We start from the raw sequence: 20,160 nt of genomic DNA on the forward strand, positions 1-20,160 counted from the left end.
ACTTTGTTGCTTTTGCATTTGGATTGAACCTTCATGTTTCCTTCTCTGAGCTGTAGTACTTTATTTTCAGAATTTATGATTTGATAATTATTTATACGGATTAACTTTAATATTTATACGGATTAACTTTAATAATTGTGAAAGTAATGCATCCAATTGAAACGCTTGTTTGAAATTACTGCAGTTTGCATTTAGGATGACGGCACTTTACATCTATGATGAATCGCCTGTATTTCCAAATATTGAAATGATAGTGATATTTGAAATTTTATCATTTTTACTTTATAAAACTCTCAGTTTACCAGGTTCAAATTTTCCTACACAGTGTGGTGTCCTTGATTTTCAAACAGAAGCACAGTAATATTTGGCTGACTTATTTGAATGATATAGTTCTCATATTTTCCATGATATTTGGCTGAATTATTGAAAGTTATGAAGCACACACAATAGAGGATTTTGAGGATTAGATAAAGAAAAATATTGGAATTCCTCACCTTGCTTGGAAGAGTAATTTTAGAGAAGGGAAAGAATACTTGAGTGAGATTTTTTATGTTTTGAAAGCATTATAAACATAGGAAAATCATTTGAAAGTTTGTTAAAATCTCTTTAAAATTCTTCAAAATCCTCTCTCAATACATTACTCTTGAGTTCCTTAGATCCTTTCTCCTATCTCTTCGAACAAGGTAACATTCTACTCTCTCTTCTCCATTATATCTACAAAACATATCAAAGCTACATATTACTCCTCATAACACACTTCAATATACCCTGCTACTTTGTTCATCATATTGCACATGCATAATTGACCACAAAAGCTAGTCCTACATCACCACATTATATTCAACAATGTTGCACCTCAATTGGATCTCTGCAGTCTAACAACTTTCTGCCCATCTCCCTTCCATAACTTCCCTTTTCTTTGTCGATATGCATTTGTGGCACGGTTGACTTCCTTATTAGTAGTTACGCGATTTATTAAGAAATGACCTCAGCTGCCACAGACACTGATTCATATTTGCGCCCCAAGCAATGTCATTTTTAGAATCCGACTCAACTGATTATCAAACTTCAATTCATCCACTCTTGGTCCAAAGACACCTGAAACGCAAAAACAATCCGCTTCATTTGAATCTCTTACTCATACGAACAGTGTAAATTTAGCCAAACTTATCTTTAGCAAATACCTCATATACCAGCAAGCTCCAGTTTACCTTTTTCCTTGCGTCATTGAGTTTGATGAAACCGTTATTATGCATAATGACTTTGTTGGCTGTAACTTATCTTTTTCCTTTCAAGCAGATGGATATTCTTATCTAACCTCTTTCAAGCTTCTTCTAATCCATTAATTGTCTCTTATTTTTATACCCCTTTAGGATTTTCACTCAAGTTTTCTCTTCTCAGCATCTCTACCTTGCTTCCACCACAAGGTATTGCATGTATTAATGAAAAATAGTAGTTTTCTTGCTTAAATGCTTTGATTGGTCCAATAGGATTTTATTCATTTAACTTAGTTTACTGGTGCAAAGCATATAATTATATTATGAACCATCTTTAAGCCTTTCATGCTCAAATTGTTTGAAACTCTTTGTTGTGACCCACTGAATTATTTTTTCCATGCTCATACATGCAAAGATTGTACAAACCCAAAAGATTTAGTTGAACAAGTTTGGATAATAGGATAGGAGCAGTGCTATTGAGCACGACTCAATAACCCCACGACAATACACGACTTTGTAATAAGCGGCTGTCATACAATACATGGGGGGAGAGAGAATAAAAGAAATCTTTTACACTATTCATCCAATGGCTTTAACTGTGCCGTGCGTATTCGTGCCTTGATTTTGTCGTGCTAACAAGCAATTTCCATAGGATAATAGGATGACAAGTACAACCGTTAAAATACCAATTGAATAATGTGACCCACTCTTTTTTTCGTTACGTATGTTACCCTTCGTTTAAACTATTTTATTTACTATTTTTTGTTGAATAATGTTATTTTAAATTTTAATTAAAAAATTAAATCCCATTAAAATAGGAAATATCCCAATATTATCAATATTATATATGAATGGGATAGAGATTTTGGGCTGAATTTTTTATAATTTCAAGTATACCTTTGAACAAATTTTCCTATATTAATGTTATATTGTTTTTTTTAAGGAATTAATGTTATATTGTTGGTGTTATTAAAAAAAAGTAAGGATTTATATTATATTTGTTAGATTATATTATTGTTGTCATTGAAAAAAATAAACATGGTTTGTTGAGTTTGGTCTATTTGAAAGTTATAAATATCTATACTTATAATTTTAATATATATCAAAAAAATTATATAAAATATTGTTTCTAATTTACACGCAACATTTCTATAAAATATCGTCGATAATCTATGTGAATTAGTGCAATAAAAAGAGCGAAAAGACATGTATATACTCTCTCCGTACCTTTTTAAGTGTCGTTTTGAAATATTAACACCAAATTAGCGAGGTATATTTTTTACACCTTTACTTTCTATTATACCCTTATTTTAATCCATCAATATATTTCTATTTTTTACAAACACTTACTCTTTCCAATAAATTTAATATGTTATCTCTGTCAAAAAATAAATATATTTTTTTTGTTATATTCCTCTCGTAACAAACAATTATTAAACAATTGTTGGTTACTATCTTTTCTCTAACAAATTCCTATTTTTTTGCATACATTTTGTCTCGCTCGTAACAAATTCAATTTTAAGATAACAAGAAACAAACTTTGTTTAAAAAAAAGAAAAAAACAAACAAAAATCGTACTCTTGAAATAACAAGACCACATACTCAAACAACACTCAAGAAGGGAACAGCTTGAGTGATAGTTTCTGTCACTCTCCCGAACCCTAAACAAAACAATATCGCAGCTCTGCAACAAAAGAGTATTCTCTCTCTGTTTACCTTCCAGCTCCTGAAAACTGTGGTAATCTAATCTCAGCTTCTGTATTCATTCCATGGCTTCCAATTCCTGTAGCAGCGACATTGTAAGTGGATGCTTTATTCACAATGATATTGCTTTCTCTATTCTATCAAAACTCCCTATTAAATCTTTGAAACGATTTGAATGTGTATGCAAATCATGGTCTTGCCTTACTGAAGACTCTAGTTTCATGACTATGTATCGCAAAAATATTTTTATATCTCAACCTTATGAGGGTGGTACATCTCTACTCATAAATATTTACTCTGACTATGAAAGGTTCCATTTTCTATCCGGTGAAAGGTTTGAGAATAGGGTCAGTTTCATTTCTCCAGTTAAATCTGAAGTTGAAATCAATGGCTTCGCGAGTGTTAATGGTATACTTTGTTTCCATTACGGTCTTTTTGAAAAAAGTCTCTCACTGTGGAATCCAATTACCGAAGAATCCAGGGATATTCCTCCTTCTAGGACACTTCTTCCACCTATTGTTCATAAATTTAATGCGGCGGATAGCTTTCTCCATCGCACTATGATTCATGGATTTGGTTATGACTCTATTGCTGATGACTATAAGGTGATTTGTCTTGAAACATTTGAACCACTCTTTCGTAATGATGAGCTAAGCCAGAAACATTCATTCTTGCTGCAGCATAAATCCCTGCAACCCTTTTGGCAGATTTATAGCCTAAAAAGTGACTCGTGGAAGAAACTCGACGTCGATATGCCTCGTGCTTCAATTTCGGACGGAAATTTCCAAGTGTATATGGATGGAGTTTGTCATTGGTTGTCTATGCCTCATTGGTTTTGTTATCCTCTTAAACTTTATGTTGGAACATGTATGGTATCATTTGACTTGAACAATGAGACATTCTTAGTCACACCCGTACCCTCATACGTTATATTGACGAGGACACAATTGTTGGTGTTGAATGACTCCATTGCCTTGATTTCCTTCCCTGACCACACACAAACTTTTCACATATCAATTTTGGGTGAAGTTGGTGTGAAGGAATCATGGATCAAACTTTTCACCGTTAAGAAACCTTGCGCTTGTGTTGGGTTTCCTCTGGGAGTCGGTATGAATGGTGAAATAGTCTTCGCAAATAAAGACAACGAAATACTTTTGTTTGATTTAAATACCAAGAAGATTGTAGAGCTTGGGATTAAAAGAAGAGATGAATGGTGTCTTGGTCAGATTAAAGTTTACAAGAAAAGCCTTATTCCAATCAAAAGAAATTTATTATTTTCCTATAGATAGTTTTACTCATGATTGTGGTTATAGAAAGTGGTGGTCAATTGCTAATATCAAAATTATTATCAAGTATTTGAAAGACACTTTCTAGTTGACTAGGCCATTTGCTTTGCTTTCCTTTTTTTATGCTTGCATATTCTTCATTGTAGTTTCAGAATCCTGATATGTTATCATATGAATGGATAAGTGTCAGAAGTTCAATATTAATACAAAGTTCTTTCTTTTTACGTCTTTATATATTGTTTGTGCCTATTAAATTCTTTAAACTCTTGACCTTGATCCATGCAATTTGGTCAAATGAGTTGCACTTATTGCTCTTGATTAGAAATCGTGACCAGATTGAAAATTTTGTTGCTATTAGATTTCTGTTTAGTTATCTTCACTCATAGCTCGGATTGCACCGTAATTTTGTTGCTTTTGCATTTGGATTGAACCTTCATGTTTCCTTGTCTGAGCTGTAGTAATTTATTTTCAGAGTTTACGATTTGATAAAATTTATACGTTTGATTCAAAGAGAAATTATTTATACGGATTAACTTTAGTAATCGTGAAAGAAAGTAATGCATCTGATTGAAACACTTGTTTGAAATGACTGCAGTTTACATTTATTATGACTGCACTTTACATCTATGCTGAATTTGCCTATATTTCCAAATATTGAGATGATAGAGATATATATTTGAAGTTTTATCATTTTTACTTTATAAAACTCTCAGTTTACCAGCTTCAAATTTTCCTTGCAAAACAGTGTGGCGTCCTTGATTTTCAAACAGAAGCACAGTATGTAGTGAAAAATTCTATTTGGGTGTGGGTGCAGATCTACTATTCAGGCTTTCAAATTTTTAAAGGAAATCAAGTTCCTAAAGAGATAATAATTTACAAAAAAAGAGCCTGCTTCCAATTCCACATATCTCAATCATTATCAAGTGTTTATTTGATAAAGATACTCTCTAATTACCTAATAATGCATTTTTTTTCCTGCATTTTCCTCATTATTGACATGCCTGAAGTTATCAACTCAAATTTTATTTATCTTCATGTCTTCTTATATCATGGTGGTTATCAGAATCTCTATAACTCAGCTTCTTATTTTTAGTTGAGTTTAAAAAATGAATGGAGTGGAGTGAAACACATTCCATACCATTCAAACCACCAATTTTCCATTCCTTTAATTTGGGTATATGCAATGAAATGAAACTTTTACTTGTGAGGAGTGTGTCTCAACCACTACTTCTTTTTGATGAAGATTGATTTCGAAATTTAAAATTTTTCAAAGAAAAACCTAAAACACTTAATGTCGGATCAATCACTTGACCTCTTTATTATTTCACTTCTTCACTCCCTTTAGGTCATCTCTCCATAAGATGATAAAATAGGACCATACTAAAACGGAAATGAATTGAACCATATCAATTATCAAGGTTGAATCACTCTAATTTGGTTTTTTTGTTTTACTCACTCTAATTTGTTTATATATCAACTTATTAAGTTTGTTGGTTGGTATGGTTAAAATGGTAGTTGCAATGAAATTTGATATGTTGGGGTGCGGATCCGAATCTACATTTCCAAGGTCGGCTCAATAGTTTTAAATAGTAAATATGTGGCCTAAAACAAATTTTAATACATGAGGCCAAGTATTCTACTTCTGGAAAACAGAGTGTTATCATCTCTTCTTCAATGGCTTTCAATACTGCTTCCCCTTGCACTGACAAATCTGTGGCTGCCACAAATAAAAAGTTAACCGACTATATTTACAATGATATTGCCTTTTCCATTCTATCAAAACTTCCCATTAAATCTTTGAAGCGATTTAAATGTGTACTCAAATCATAGTCTCACCTATCTGAAGACTCTCAGTTCATGACGGTGATACATATCTGCTCGTAGATCTACATCAAGGAGAGTTTTTTTCTCTATATGGTGATAAGTTCGAAAACAAAGTCAAAATAAATTGGCCACATCAATTTCCAGATGAAAACACCGATTTTAATATTTGTGTTCTTGGTTGCAGTGCTAATGGTATACTTTGTCCAAGTCTCTTTGACTTACATGTTCAAACAATCATTTCGTGGAATCCAACTACAGAAAAATTTAAGGCCATTCCTACGACCACCATTGAGTCGTTTCTCCCGCCTATTGCAAATGGTTTTGAGACTATGGTTGATTTTCTTCCTTGTTTTAATCTTGATGGATTTTGTTATGACCATATAACAGATGACTATAAGGTGATTTGCCATGCAACATTTCACATAGACTACCTTGATGCCCACAATGATGAGCTATCTAATAAAGATTCGTTGTTGTTGCGAGATAAATCTTTTCGCCCCATTTGGGAGATTTATAGCCTAAAAAGTAACTCATGGAAGAAACTTTATGTCAATATATCTGAGTTTGATAAAGGATTGGTGACTTCTCATGATAGCCTTCTTCGAGTGTATATGGATGGAGTGTGTCATTGGGTTTGTGGATTTTGTGAAGGAAAACAAAAATTTATTAGTTTTGTATCATTTGACTTAAACAATGAGATGTTCTTTATCACACTTGTACCTTCAGACCATAAATTGCACTCGACACAATTAATGGTGTTAAATGGCTCCATTGCTTTGATCTCTTTAAATAAAAAGGCGAAAACTATTCACAACAATTTTGGGTGAAGTCGTCGGTGTGAAGGAATCATGGATCAAACTCTTTGTTGTTGAACAACTACATGTTGGATTTCCTATCTTCAGGTGTTCCGTCTATATACGGCACCTTTCGTTTGTATCGTTTCTCCGATCTTTGTTTGTCTTGAGCAAGGGATCTGGTTTTTAATAAAATTTGCTGATTCAAAAAAAAAAAAAAAGATAATGAAATAGTTTGTTTTGATTTAACTACAAACATGATTAAGGAGCTTGGTCTTAAAGCAAAAACAAGCAGTCAGCGTGATTTTCCAATTCAAATATCAGTTTTTTTTTTTTTTTTTTGAAGGAGCAAACATCACGGTTATTAGCAAGCATTTGAAAGGCACTTTCTAATTGCTTAGGCCGTTCGGTTTCCTTTTTTTTTTTCATGCATTTTCTTCATTGTAGTTTCAGAACCAAAATACATATTTTGAAGTTCAAAATATTAATACGAAGATCTTTCATTTAACGTCATTATATATTCATGTACCTATTAATTTCTCTACCGATCACAAGTTTTTTGTTCAAATAGTCGAGTGGTGAAAATACAAAGTGTAGAGTAGAGAATCGTAGGTTCGAACTTGCATTCCAGCACATCAAATATCAACTACAACAATCAACCGAATTGTACTTACTTAACTTTTTTTTAACTTTCTTTTTACTAGAGTCCGAAAGCTTTTTCCATTTTATTTATAAAGTTTTAACAGTTGCGATTATAATGATGTAAACTATAAAGGCAAAGTAGCAGGAATGCAGGATCATAAATTTGAATAATTATCAAGAGTGAGAAGATGAATAGCATGAAAAAAATTATTATGGTATAGCCATCAAGCATTACATTACATTACAGTAACATGCAGGAGAAGAAAATCAGTATATATTCGAATACTGGTACTAATTCAAATCATATTTGTGATCAAACTTAATCTTTTGATACTTTCAAGCACATTGCTACCCTTTTCATCACATTCAAAATTCTCTACTGCCTTCAAAGAGGCTTCGATTAGACCAGAAGACATAGGATGTCCGATTAATCTTTTGTCTTCTCAAACTTGGATCCCTTTTTGCATTTACAACCAAGACATTCAGAAACGACTAGGTGAAGAATACCAAGATAAAAAGGAAAATGAACAGGGCCAGCAAACCACATATCATCATCATCTGCCCCTTTGCACTGGCCTTCTTCATCACCATTGCCACTCTTTTCTGAAATCATAAACAAAGAGACGCGCATCAACTTACACACGTCAACATTCAAATCTTTTCCATTCATATCTTTATTACCAGCAATATTAAAATCAGAGAGCAAAATCCAAAAGCGGAAACTCACTTGGACAAAATCTAGACGATTGGATGTACTGTCCATCTCATTTCCCAGTTCATCTAGAATCTTTTCCTGAAGCATCAAGATTTTGACAATTTAGAAAGAAAAAAATCTCTCAGCAATAAAATCAGGCATGACTCGCATGAGAACACATCTTCTGTTGAAAACACTTGAAGGAAACATATTACATTAATGTTGCCTAGTCTACTACTTTTCAAAGCAATATAGAAATAAATCATAAAACATAAATATATCAGCTACCTGCCCAAGGAGCTCTTCATGTATTGTAAGTCCAACACCTCCGATTCTCTGTACACTTAAACTAAGCTCATCTAACTCCTCGTCCTGCTGCCTATCAATAGCAGTAAATATCACATTATAAAACTGACAACTTGTGGTTTCTAGAAAGAACATCCATTCCTAGAAGGTTCCCTAAGGCCTCGTAGGTGGTTTTCTGTTTTATTTTGAAATTTTCAAAATCAAAAACTAGTTTCAGTTTTGAATTCAATTTTAAGTTGAGTTTCAGTTTTTATTTTTGAATTAAGCCACTCTATTAACTTCACTTCTTTTTTTGGTTACACTCTATTAACTTCACTATGAATTAACCTAATATAAAAAAAAATTGACAAAAAATTGACACAAAATATTGACAACAACGATATAGATTATAAAACTATAAAAATAAGAATCAAACAAAGCAAAAAGATAGAACAAAGGATGCATAATCTTCCAAAACAAACCCAACCCCACAAACAAAGTAAAACAATTAAGCCCAATTTTCTATCATCAATCAAAAAACAACTTACGAAAGTACATCTTCTATATAATGAAAAAGCAACTGGGATCATACTGTTGAAAATCAACTGCAGGTGATCACTATCCATTCAACAGTGTAGTAAAGAGCTAAACTCAAACTCAATCATCAGTTAACAAAATCATGCAGAGATAATTGGAAAAGTTTGTAAAAAAGAGGAACGTAATAGTTCACACTTTAATATTATAATTTATTATGTTACTAAATTCTGTAACCAGTCACACTGTTGAGCATAATTTCAAAAGATTCAGAAGTTTGATGCATGAGTCATGTTTTAGAATTTCAAAAGTTTGAGGTGCATGGGACAGACACTAATACTGAGAATACTTAACTGAGAAACTACCCTTCCCTACTGCCAACTCATAATGGAAGCCTTAATTAGGGAATCACCCTCCCTGGCTTAAACATGAGATGCAGCCCCCAACCCAACAGCAACTGTTTTGCATTACAACAAGGTCCCACACACAACAAAAATATGCAGAAGGCATAAAAGACAAGCCACCCCCAAAAGCTATATCTCAACAAAAGAAGCCACGGGATAACAATGCCAAGTAAGAAAAAATCAACGCAAACAGGGTAACATGGAGCGCAGGAAGGGAATGGTGTGGCAGACTGAGAAACTGTATTGAAGGACTTAAAGCGTCGCACACAATGAAGGCTAGGGGGTCGATACAGTGAAGGTTACGGCATCACGAGCAGGGAAGGCTGTGCCTGCAGGAACGTTACTCACAGGAAAGGCATCACCGACAGAAACGATGTTGCGCAAAAACAATGTCGCACAGGAACAGTGGCGGCGTGCCGTAACTGGAACAATTGTGGACGAACGGAAATGGCAGGGGGGGTCATTCATAAGAGAAAACGCACGAAGCGTCAAAAGAGAATACACACGGTGGATATAAAGAGAACGTTTTTAGTGTTAAAATAAAAACAACAATCAGAAAATGTATTTATGTGGTTTTTGGTTTCCCTTAAAACTTTTTCAAGATTGGGTAGAAAATCATTTCAACCGTATTTTACCCAAACATATTTTGTTTCCAAATTTAACTTTTAAAACCAAAAACCACCTAAATACTTGAACATTGTATTTTGTGCCTATATTTATGTTAAAGTTACTTGCCAGAGTTTATACTATTCTTTCCCGATTTTCTTATCTTCTATAGGAATGAAAAACTGAATCCACTATTTCAGTTATATTGTTTATCTAACAGCAACAGTAGATTCAAACAACATTAAAACAATTAGCACGGATTACAAGGAAGAACACAATTAATTAATAGAATTAACTAGAGTAGCACAAGAAACATATTCACATATTTTCACAATTTATTGCAAGTACAAAGGATCTTACATCTGGTCAGAAAGCAAAATATAATGCACTCTGCTTAAGAGGTCAAACTAGTAATAACCAAGAGAATATTTTCCATCTCATACAAAAAAGTGTCCATAATTGGAGTTTGATATCACAAACATGTACACAAATTCAATTTAAGGTGGGAAAAAAGACAAACATACTATATAAGATGAAGAAAGGGAAGAAAACATACTTTATAAGAAGCATTTGCCTATCTGATTCTGATTCTATGAAATCATCATTATCCCCAGAGGCATATTGGTTAGACTTAGACGTACTTTGATGAGAATCTGGAAGCCTCATTAATTCCCTGTGCATCCCACTTATACTAGCATGAGTTGTTGTATTTGATCCCTTTCCAGCTTCCACTGTTCTCTTAATTGTGCGCACCTATTAATGAACAACATTTGTTCATGTGTATCATGCAGCAGATAGAGAAAAGGAATGGAAAACTTTATTTTCTTGGTTACAAAAGGAAAGGAAATCTAATATCTGTGGTTTATATAATAAATGAACAGCTGTAGATTAGGTTTAGAAAATTTTGACATGTATTCCTTAGCCTTGTTAAAGTTTGACATAGGTTATTTTACCTGGGTGCGAGCATTGCTGGTCCACCTCCTCCGGTTTTCAATCTCCACTTCATCAATGCCATACCAAGAAGGATCTCTAGATGCTACAGAAATTGCTTTGTCCAATTCATCCACCTTTCTATCAAAAAATTAACACATTTCAGTAGTTTGAACAGATTGTATCGCGGCAGAAAAGAATCCACGTCAAATATTAGCAATGCTGAACATGTGTGATAAAGAGAGGCTGGCAGGCTGCATATCTCAGTAGACTAAGTGTGTGCTTGTGGAGTTGGAAGATACTTTCTATCTTCCAACATTTTCACTAGACTCCATTTTTACCACCCTTCTTATTTTGAATAAACCATCAATCAGAAACCATTAATTCAGTCCCTGATATTAAGATGTTAGGGACTAAACCGACGAAGTTTCAAATACTAAAGGGACTACTTATAATATTTTCATAGTTTAGGGACTAAATTGATAGATTATTCTCTTATTTTTCACCTTTCCTACCACAGGGAAGGGATACAATCAAAGAAAAACAAGGCTGGGGAGGCGGGGAAAGGATATAAATGAGTTTAATACATTACTACACTAGACTATTTATTAATTATTAATAATAAGCTATTAAAATAAGTTAGAATCCAATAATGATATTTACAAATATTTTGCATACAATGTTAATAAAGTAAACTATTCTTTTGCCTTAAATTTTCTTGCTAAAGAATATCATTTACTTAGTAAAATAACTTCTGAACATGGGAAGATCACTTCCTCCGGCTGATCTAGATTAAACTCCAAACTCAGACATACCTTAAGTGCGTGTTTAATAACTAACAAATCCCAGTTCATGCAAGCGATGATAACTAATTTGTATCAAAATCAGCATAATTAGATCAATTACTGAAATTCAATACACAATCAGATTGGATCATGCAATAAAGTGATGGATCAACAGAAACCATGAAGAAAAAATGCAAATTTGATTCTAACAATTGCGAAATGAAGGTGAGAAAGAAGAACTTACAGAATCTTGAATATCTTCTTTGACAACGTAAAATGGATCTTGAGCTGAGGGCATTTTTTTTCTCAGAATCTGGAATTGGGAATTGGAATGGTAAAGACACGAAATTGATGAACAAATGGAGGAAGGAACGAACACTAAGCTTTGTTTGGTTGAGAAGAAAGTTAGCAAGCAAGTGAAAAGAAAAGAAAGTATTGGAGTTTTTTCTTGTTTGGCAAGAGAAAGTAATATTTTATCATTAAAAAAAAGGGTTAATTAAGTAAATGGTCCTTTTAAATATTCAGAATTTTGTTTTTAATCCCTATAAAATAAAATCACACTTTTTAGTCTTTATAAAATTTTTCTATCAACATTTTTAATCCCTATAAAATTTTCCATCAGCATTTTTAGTCTTTATAAAAATTTTCCATCAACATTTTAATCCCTGTCAAAAATTTCCATCAACATTTTGGTCCTTAAAATGCTTAAGGAAAATGTCACAGGGACTAAAAAGAGTGATTTTATTTTGTAGGGATTAAAAACAAAACGGTAAATATTTATAAGGACTAAAAACTTAATTAACCCTAAAAATATTATTTTTTATAAGAAAAACATTTTTTTTCTACAAATATCGAAAACAAGTGCCTCCTTATAAAAAAAAATAAGAATCTATTTTGTGTTTTTTATGTAATTAAAATAATTTTTATTTGTATTTTTAAGGATTAAAAAAAACTTTATATAGTTTTTCTTTTGTACAATAGGAGAAAAGAAAAAAAAATGAGAACAGAATAACTATATAGAAAAAGGAATTCTACTAACATCAGCACTAGCAGGAGTAGGCTAATTCCAGCAGGAGGAACTGCAATACAACAATAAGTCTCATGGCTATCAGCTTCAAGCTTAGCAAGATAGTCAGCGCAAGCATTCCCCTTCTGAAGAGTGTGATGCATGTGAATGTGTCAGTCCCTCGAAAGGAGCTCATTTATATTATAAATAATTGTTGTGTGGTGATGCCAAGCATTTACGGGTTCAAATATCAACTTTATTGCTGTCTTTGAATCAGAAGAACACCACAACTCTAAAATACAAAACTCTCAGGCCATATATAGCTCATAATAACCTGTCAATATCTCTGTATGGAGGATGTTAGAGAAGCCTATATTTCCAGTAAATTCATGGATCCAAGCACCATCCTCATTCCTAAGAAAACCCCAAAACCGAAGACACCGGAATTGCCAAGGCTACTGCCATCAACATTCAAAATCATGCACTTTATCACTCGCATGAGTGGAACTGGATGCTGCTTGAGGAAGCACTTAGCCAGAAAATTAGCATAGTTGTTCGTACACATCCGAATAGAAAAGGGAGAAACAACCTCATTTGCCATAAACAGGTTATTCCTAGCGCGCCATAATCACCAACAAGCGGACATAAACAAAAATCTAGAATGGCCATCAATACCACGACGTAACCAAACATAAAGATCATCCCCTTGAAAGAAAGATAAGTCAGTAAAGCCAATAGCTTGTCAAAGACGAGTTGCATATAGTTTTCTTAGATACAACTATTTAAAAGAGGTTTTTTGTTAAATGTAATTTTTTTTTATAATTCATGATGAACGAACCTTTAAAAGATTCTCATTTAAAGTTGTTTTTATTTATTTATTATTAGATTCTGATTTTTTTTTTTTTTAAGAAAAAATAAAATCAGCTGATGTGATACTCTTAGAAGTGGTATTTTTTTAAGTGATTTTTTCTAAAAAAAAATGTAGCAAATAACATCATAAACTATTATGTCAAGTGTCCAAACAAGCGCTATATTATGTATATAGATTTCTTCAAAAAAAAAAAATTATGTATATATATTGAGAAAAACAAATTAGATAACTTTTTTTATTAAATCAAATTTGTTACCAAAAAGAAAGGATTTCTAATCAAATTTGTTATCAAAAACAAAAGATTTGAAATCAATTGCAAAACCCTACCTTACTTAGCACGGCACAGAAGCTTCTGCAAAACAAAACCCTACCTCCTCAAGAGGCAATAGTATCAGTTTATCACCACAAACAAAATACAAAACTGATCGAGGAGAATAAGGAAGAAAAGTCACTGGAGCTTCTACATTAGTTTCTGGCTTCAACATCGAAAATGAAGGAAAGTGTTTTTGTTTCTAGAATATTGAATGACATTGGTGGTGAAGACTATCGGATGATTGAAAATTTACTAAGTTTGCGATCTAAGTTCTTAGCTAATCAATTCAAAGATGATGTTTCTCATATTCTTTGTTCAAATAACCGGGAGTACTATGCTGCTGATTCGGAATGCAACAATGATTTTAAGAAAGTTACAATGAAAGAAAAAAGAAGTAAACAATCAAAGAATCATGAGGATGTTGTTTGTGGATGCAATGAAGGTTTTGACAAAATAATAACCAAGAAAAAAATAAGGAAGCAATCAGAGACAAGAGATTTTAGCAGTCTTGAATATGGTATGCTTGAATCAAAGAATCGCGGGGTTGCTGATTGTAGACGCGATGAGGGTGTTGGGAAAAAAATTATCAAGACAAGAAGAAGTGATGGACCGCGGCTGAGAGTTGCTTTTGGCAGTCCTGATACAAAGAATAGTGAGGGAGCTGACGAGGGATCTTCATCCAATGAGGGTTCCAAAAAGGAGATCAAGAAAAGAAAAGACAAGGATGAACAATCAAGGAAACCGACAAAGAAACGCAAGAACCAGGTGCAAGAAGAGAAACCGGAGCTTCCATTGGCGTTTAAAGAAAAGATTGAACAAATGGAAGGTTGTGATGTGAAGTTGGTGATCCAGAAGGAACTGACAATGAGTGACGTGGACAAAGACCAAAGCCGCCTGTCCATTCCAATAGGTAAGATTGAAGAGAACTTTCTGACGCCAACGGAAGAATTGTCTTTGGATTATGTGTCTCAAAAGAAAAAAGGGAGGAAGAAGATTGTTGGTATGTTCGTGTCTGTGTTGGATCCCAATCTTATACTCTACGATGACATGTGCTTCAAGAAGTGGAAAATGGGGACTGGAGAGGTCTACATTATCACAAACAAATGGAGCAAACTTGTAGCAGAAAACTGTTTCGAAGCCAAGAAAAAGGTGCAACTCTGGTCTTTTAGATGCCGTGGTGAACTCTACTTCGCACTCGTCAAGCTCTAGCCAAGCTCTATTAGTCAATGATGCACGTACTTTTATATAAAATCTTTAACTTTTAAGTATTTGGACTTTAGCCTTCGTTTGCTTCATTGATTTGCATTTCAACTTTAGTTATATATAAAATTCAGTTATTTCAAATAGTAGAAGATTTTATGGAGTAGATCTTAGTTTTTATCCCATTCAATTATTGAATGAACTTTTAATTACTGTGTGCTTATTTCATTCTATCTCTTTTATGCTCCTTTGTTATATTGTTGTTGGGATTAACTTTTCCCACTAAACTGAAGGATCATGGACATTTCAATCAATTAGGAGTAGCATTACAAGAATCTAGCACATCAGAACAAAGTTCAATACTATTGTCTTTTTATAAGGTGTTCATTACAATGTCTGCATTCAGAAACTTCAATCATGTGTATCCATCCAAAAACAAGTACATTTCCCTAGAATGGTAAAAACAAAAATCCCATTACAACGTTTCTATAGCAGAATCAGATTTTGCAACACATAGCTAGGTGAAACTTTCAAGTACGTGACTGCAACTTTCAGCTTTGGAGAAATGCAGATGTTGGGAAATATTAAACTACGATAGTTATACTTGTTAATGTCAATGTATTGTAGTAGTTGTTGTCAAATATTTTATATTTTGGATTAATGTTAAACTATTAAATGTGAGATAACATATTTGGTTATGTCACAATGTTACACTGAAAACTTAGTGAAGAATATTGAAAATTTCTGTCAAAAACGATCTCCAATTTATTTCAAAGCATTAGAAAATAACTGACATTGTTTTGTGATGAGTTGAAGGCTATAAATCTAACATGTTAAAAAGTATATGTGCAGTTCATGTGTTGAAATGTAGATCATTAGGTTCTAAACATGCTTGAGGTAAAAACAAACAGGGCAATATAACTTGCAGCTCAAGCAATTGCAAGCTTAGTGATTTTATCAAAAAATCAGAGAGATTAAGCAGGATGATAAAAGTGTTCCAAATTTAGTCTAGCTGCTTGATCCGTCCATAGAACACAGCAAAAAAATATGTAGTTTTTGCCTGCGATCACTTTCTTCACGTAAGAAAATTAAGAAGGCTATTGTTTGTCCCATATTCTGGACACATATTTCCAATAGTAGAATCTATCTATCCTATGCAGACTCATAATAATTAACTGACCATAAAATTCAATGAACTTGCTAATAACCCTATGATTCCGCAACATTTGGCTCAGAGTTAAAACCGAGTCAGTAAATTTCCCAAACAACTTGATTCCAACACCACCAGGCAATATCATACTCATAAGCTGTCATTCAACAAGTAAAGAATGTCAATGCCTTATCATGATCACCAAAACTAGAATAGGAAGGAAATTGCAATCATGGAGTAATTTGAAAAATCTTAGTAGATGGAAAATATGTTCTTATCTTTTAGATTTCTATAAAACACTGACCATGTTACTGCCCTCATTGCTTCATATAGCTGATACAAATAAAAGCAAGACATGGTAATAATAATTGGTTAACATATAAGGGCCAATATGATCTCCATTCTCGTCAATGTCGTGTTCAATGTCCGTATTAGTGTTTCATATATAGTTCAATAGAGTGTTAGAGTTCTTATTCTTACCAATTCTAAGGATCATTATGGTGAAGGCAGACTATAAAATTTTCCATATTTTCCACACAAGCTAAAAAGGTGGAGAGGATTATTAAACAGATTAGTATAATGCTAGAAAATATTTGATCTGAACCACATTAAAAAATTTAATCTACCGGGCACAATATTGTTTAGTTTGATCATCAAATGTGTCTTTTATTAGTTAGTTTAATATAAAAAAATTACTCGCACAAGATATAATCAACGATATTTTTGTAATTTAAGAATACAATAGAACTATAATAACGTCATCTCACACATTTAGAGATGATTGATTCACCTTATGATAAAGAAAAATAAAGTTTGAGAGTTACGCCACAATATTTCATGATTTCATCTCCCCCTAGAAATGCTTTTCCGAGTCACCATTGCATTGCTAGCAAAAACTCAACTTGTCAACATCAACAAAATTAATGGCAATGCAAAAATCAGATGGAGTACTAATTAACTTGAGAGGAGTGATTTCACTTTAGGCTAAATATGGCATTCCTTAGCTTGGTCTCCTTCTTAAAGGAATCTTAGCATTTTAGGGAATTCATATTCACAGATCAATATACTTCACTACACCCCCTCCATCTAATCTTCTATAAATTCGCACCTCTGCTTTCACTTGAAATTCTCACACCCTCTCATCAACTCTTCTTGCTTTCTTCATTCTAAAAAACTTACTATAATTTTTTCTTCAATTTTAGAAACCAAGTAGAACATTTTCCTATTAAATATATGTAACCTCTGGTTGACCCTTCACCCTTACTTCTTCAAATTATTCAAATCTGTTACAGAGGGTAATTTAATTAATATAGTTCTTGATGATTGATAGATCATTTGGTAAGTGGTAACAAAATATGTTTCTAGTTTTTTTTTAAAGGCAAATCTGTTTATAGTTTTTTTAGAGGAAATATTAATGCATAAATCTTCTATCTCTTCATTATATATATGTCCAGTGTCCTTTACATTTTCACTAATACTACTCTGACTCTCTAACCTCTTCTACTAAGTGATGAAAGTTATTTAATTCAAATTAGTATAAATTATTTAACATTAATTGCTCATTTTAATTTTCTTCTTCATGTTGAATAATAATCTAGCTAAAAACAAATCTAGTCTAGCTAAAAAGTATATGTGGTTCTGTTTACATCATAGTAAACAAATAGGTTACAACGGTCGAAGAAAGTGATATATGATTCCGATGAAAGTGATTATAAAAGCCTCACGCCATAAACACCATCTAAGTGGAAGCTTCATTAGGACAGTCACAAATACCGAATTACCTTTCTCTACATATAGAGCAATTGTGACAGCTCCTAAAGGAGTAAACATTTCAGTGAATCCCAATGTTTTCTCATATGTTCCCACTGTAGATGGAAAAATGAAGAAATCTATTGGGTCAGCTTCTTTTGTTTTGGGATGATGGCAAGTTTCAAGTGAGGAGCCCCATTATTGTATTTGATGAACGAGAGCAGAGAAAAGTGCATAAAAGTATTTTGTTCCATAAAAGTATAGAGCTGAATTATTTATTGTTTTTGATTGAAGAGTGAAGAAAGGCAAAGGGTGTCAATTTATATTGTATAAATTACATAATATTGTAATTTGTAATTTATTATGTATTATTATTGAATAAGTTGTATTCTTGTCAAATGAAAATTAAGTTGTATAATTTTTTTTAATATTTTCATCTTTTATTGATTCATGATCACACTCGTTTTTGGCCATATCTAAATATTTCAAACAAAAACCTAAAATAGGAGTCGTTCAACACTTTGGTGACTGAACCTACAAATAAAGATTAAGGGTCCGCTTGTTTTGGATTTTTTTGAAAAAAAATCTATTTTTTTAACTAAAAAATCACTTTTTTTGTTTTTGTAGTGTTTGTTTTAGATTTTGAAAAAATCCATTTTGTTAAAAAAATCATTTTTAGGCTCAAAATGAAAATCTATTCCAAGTAGCTTTTCCAAAATCTATTTTTTTTTCTAAATACAAGGAGCTCAAGTGTAAGAGTTTCAAATCTTCAAAAAATGATTTTTAGGATAGTAAACAAACACAAATAGAATAGATTTTTTTAAAAATCTCTACAAAAAAAATCTCTAGATTCTTTTACCTCAAAATCTATTTTTTTTAAAGCTGAAACAAACGCACCCTAAGTAGGACAACAACAAAGGACTACACGTCAAGTAGAGTAGAGTACTAATGGGAACCAAGGATGTGTTGCAATGAAATAACTAAGAGTGTATATAGTACATCTCACTAAGAAAGTAAAAGCAAAATATCATTGCTTAACAAAGTGAAGCTAATATATACATCAATCTCATATATCTTCTTGTTCTGCAACACAACATAGCAGCAATACAAAGGAACTATTTGCACGCCTTCAAATTGTCCATTTAAAAGCAAAACACATAGCTTTAGACAAACCCCTTGATGGTCCACTTCCTCAAGAATCTGCAGTTGGTACTGCATTGAGGAATCTAGTTGGGTCGGTTTCTGCGGAAACTTTGGTTTAATTTCTCTTGGATTTGCTTTCTAGTTTAGTTCATGTGTTAAAGTGTAGATCATCAGATGCTCAACAAGCCGCCGCGTCTTTTGTTGCATCCCTCTACTTATCAACATGCTTGATGCTAAAGCAATCAGTGCAAGAAAACTTGCAGCTCAAGCAATCGCAAGTTTAATGATTTTGTCGCATGATCGGAAAGAAATTAAGAAGGATAGTGTTCCAAATTTAGTCCAGTAGTTTGATCCAAGTCAGTTTCTTGCCTTGGATCACTTTCTTTATGAAGAAGGCCATTGTTGTCTCGTATTGTCAACAAATGTTTGCAATCCTAACAACAGTTCATCAACGCCTTCAACTTAAGGCATGTATTTAAATAGACTCACTCATTTGTGTTGTGTAGATGCAGTCTCCTTACCATAAAATTCCAACAAATAGTAGCTATAGGACACTTCACCATCCTTTTCTCAAAAAATAATACTAGGTGGAAAAAGCACACACTCAAGGGGGTTATAATTACAAATTTTGTCTAGGTTGGGTAATTTGGTCCCTAAAATTAACGAAATTTCAAAATAATACCCAAAATTGAAAATCCTCATCATATTAGTCATTTTGAGTGGTCAATTGAGTCTCTAAAATTGTCCTAGAGGACTTATGTTATTGAAAATTTTCAGTTCAAAAGATGAGTTTTGAAATTTCATTGATTTGATTTAATGGATTAAAAAGATTTTTGGAACTAAAACGATAAATAACCCAAAAATTGTAAATGCATTTATCATAGTAACATTTTTTTCCTTTCAAAAAGAGGGTAGCTAGCAAAGAGCTAGGCTACCAAAATATATTAGATAAAAGAGAAAAGAAACAAAAAGCAGGGGGACCAAACCAAAACCTCCTTAGATATTAACAAATCTAAAGTTAGG

The 20,160-nt window shown here is 32.7% G+C and overlaps 3 protein-coding genes and 1 pseudogene across 3 annotated transcripts; 3 read left to right on the forward strand and 1 right to left on the reverse strand.

The window, feature by feature from the left end:
• The first annotated feature begins 2,848 nt into the window (after nt 1–2,848).
• On the forward strand, nt 2,849–4,439 carry LOC146924975 (F-box protein CPR1-like). The gene has a single exon (XM_085709960.1). The coding sequence runs from the start codon at nt 2,987–2,989 to the stop codon at nt 4,208–4,210; it is 1,224 nt and encodes a 407-aa protein (XP_085566086.1). The 5' UTR covers nt 2,849–2,986; the 3' UTR covers nt 4,211–4,439.
• Nucleotides 4,440–6,360: 1,921 nt separating this feature from the next.
• On the forward strand, nt 6,361–7,885 carry LOC146924976 (F-box protein CPR1-like; annotated as a pseudogene).
• On the reverse strand, nt 7,607–12,123 carry LOC146924977 (syntaxin-61-like). The gene is made up of 6 exons (XM_085711906.1): nt 11,950–12,123; nt 10,944–11,069; nt 10,547–10,743; nt 8,450–8,540; nt 8,195–8,260; nt 7,607–8,070 (listed from the first exon to the last, which is right to left on the reverse strand). Exons 1-6 carry the CDS (start codon nt 12,001–12,003, stop codon nt 7,960–7,962), a joined length of 645 nt encoding a protein of 214 aa, XP_085568032.1. The 5' UTR covers nt 12,004–12,123; the 3' UTR covers nt 7,607–7,959.
• A 1,949-nt stretch (nt 12,124–14,072) lies between these two features.
• Nucleotides 14,073–15,239, forward strand: LOC146924978 (uncharacterized). The gene has a single exon (XM_085710973.1). It carries the CDS (start codon nt 14,073–14,075, stop codon nt 15,102–15,104), a length of 1,032 nt encoding a protein of 343 aa, XP_085567099.1. The 3' UTR covers nt 15,105–15,239.
• Nucleotides 15,240–20,160: the final 4,921 nt, after the last annotated feature.

This window comes from Medicago sativa, chromosome 5, assembly GCF_051527215.1.
Source record: "Medicago sativa cultivar Bolivia chromosome 5, Bolivia_mono, whole genome shotgun sequence".
NCBI lineage: Eukaryota > Viridiplantae > Streptophyta > Magnoliopsida > Fabales > Fabaceae > Medicago > Medicago sativa.

What these genes read in the sequence shown, in the direction of transcription:
- LOC146924975 (XM_085709960.1), top strand. Translation starts at nt 2,987, where the DNA reads ATGGCTTCCAATTCCTGTAGCAGCGACATTGTAAGTGGATGCTTTATT.
- LOC146924977 (XM_085711906.1), bottom strand. Translation starts at nt 12,003, where the DNA reads ATGCCCTCAGCTCAAGATCCATTTTACGTTGTCAAAGAAGATATTCAA. An exon ending in AAGAAGATATTCAAGATTCT is followed by an intron (nt 11,070 to 11,949) that starts GTAAGTTCTTCT and finishes ATGTGTTAATTT; the next exon opens with TTTGATAGAAAGGTGGATGA. An exon ending in CCAGCAATGCTCGCACCCAG is followed by an intron (nt 10,744 to 10,943) that starts GTAAAATAACCT and finishes GTTCATTAATAG; the next exon opens with GTGCGCACAATTAAGAGAAC.
- LOC146924978 (XM_085710973.1), top strand. Translation starts at nt 14,073, where the DNA reads ATGAAGGAAAGTGTTTTTGTTTCTAGAATATTGAATGACATTGGTGGT.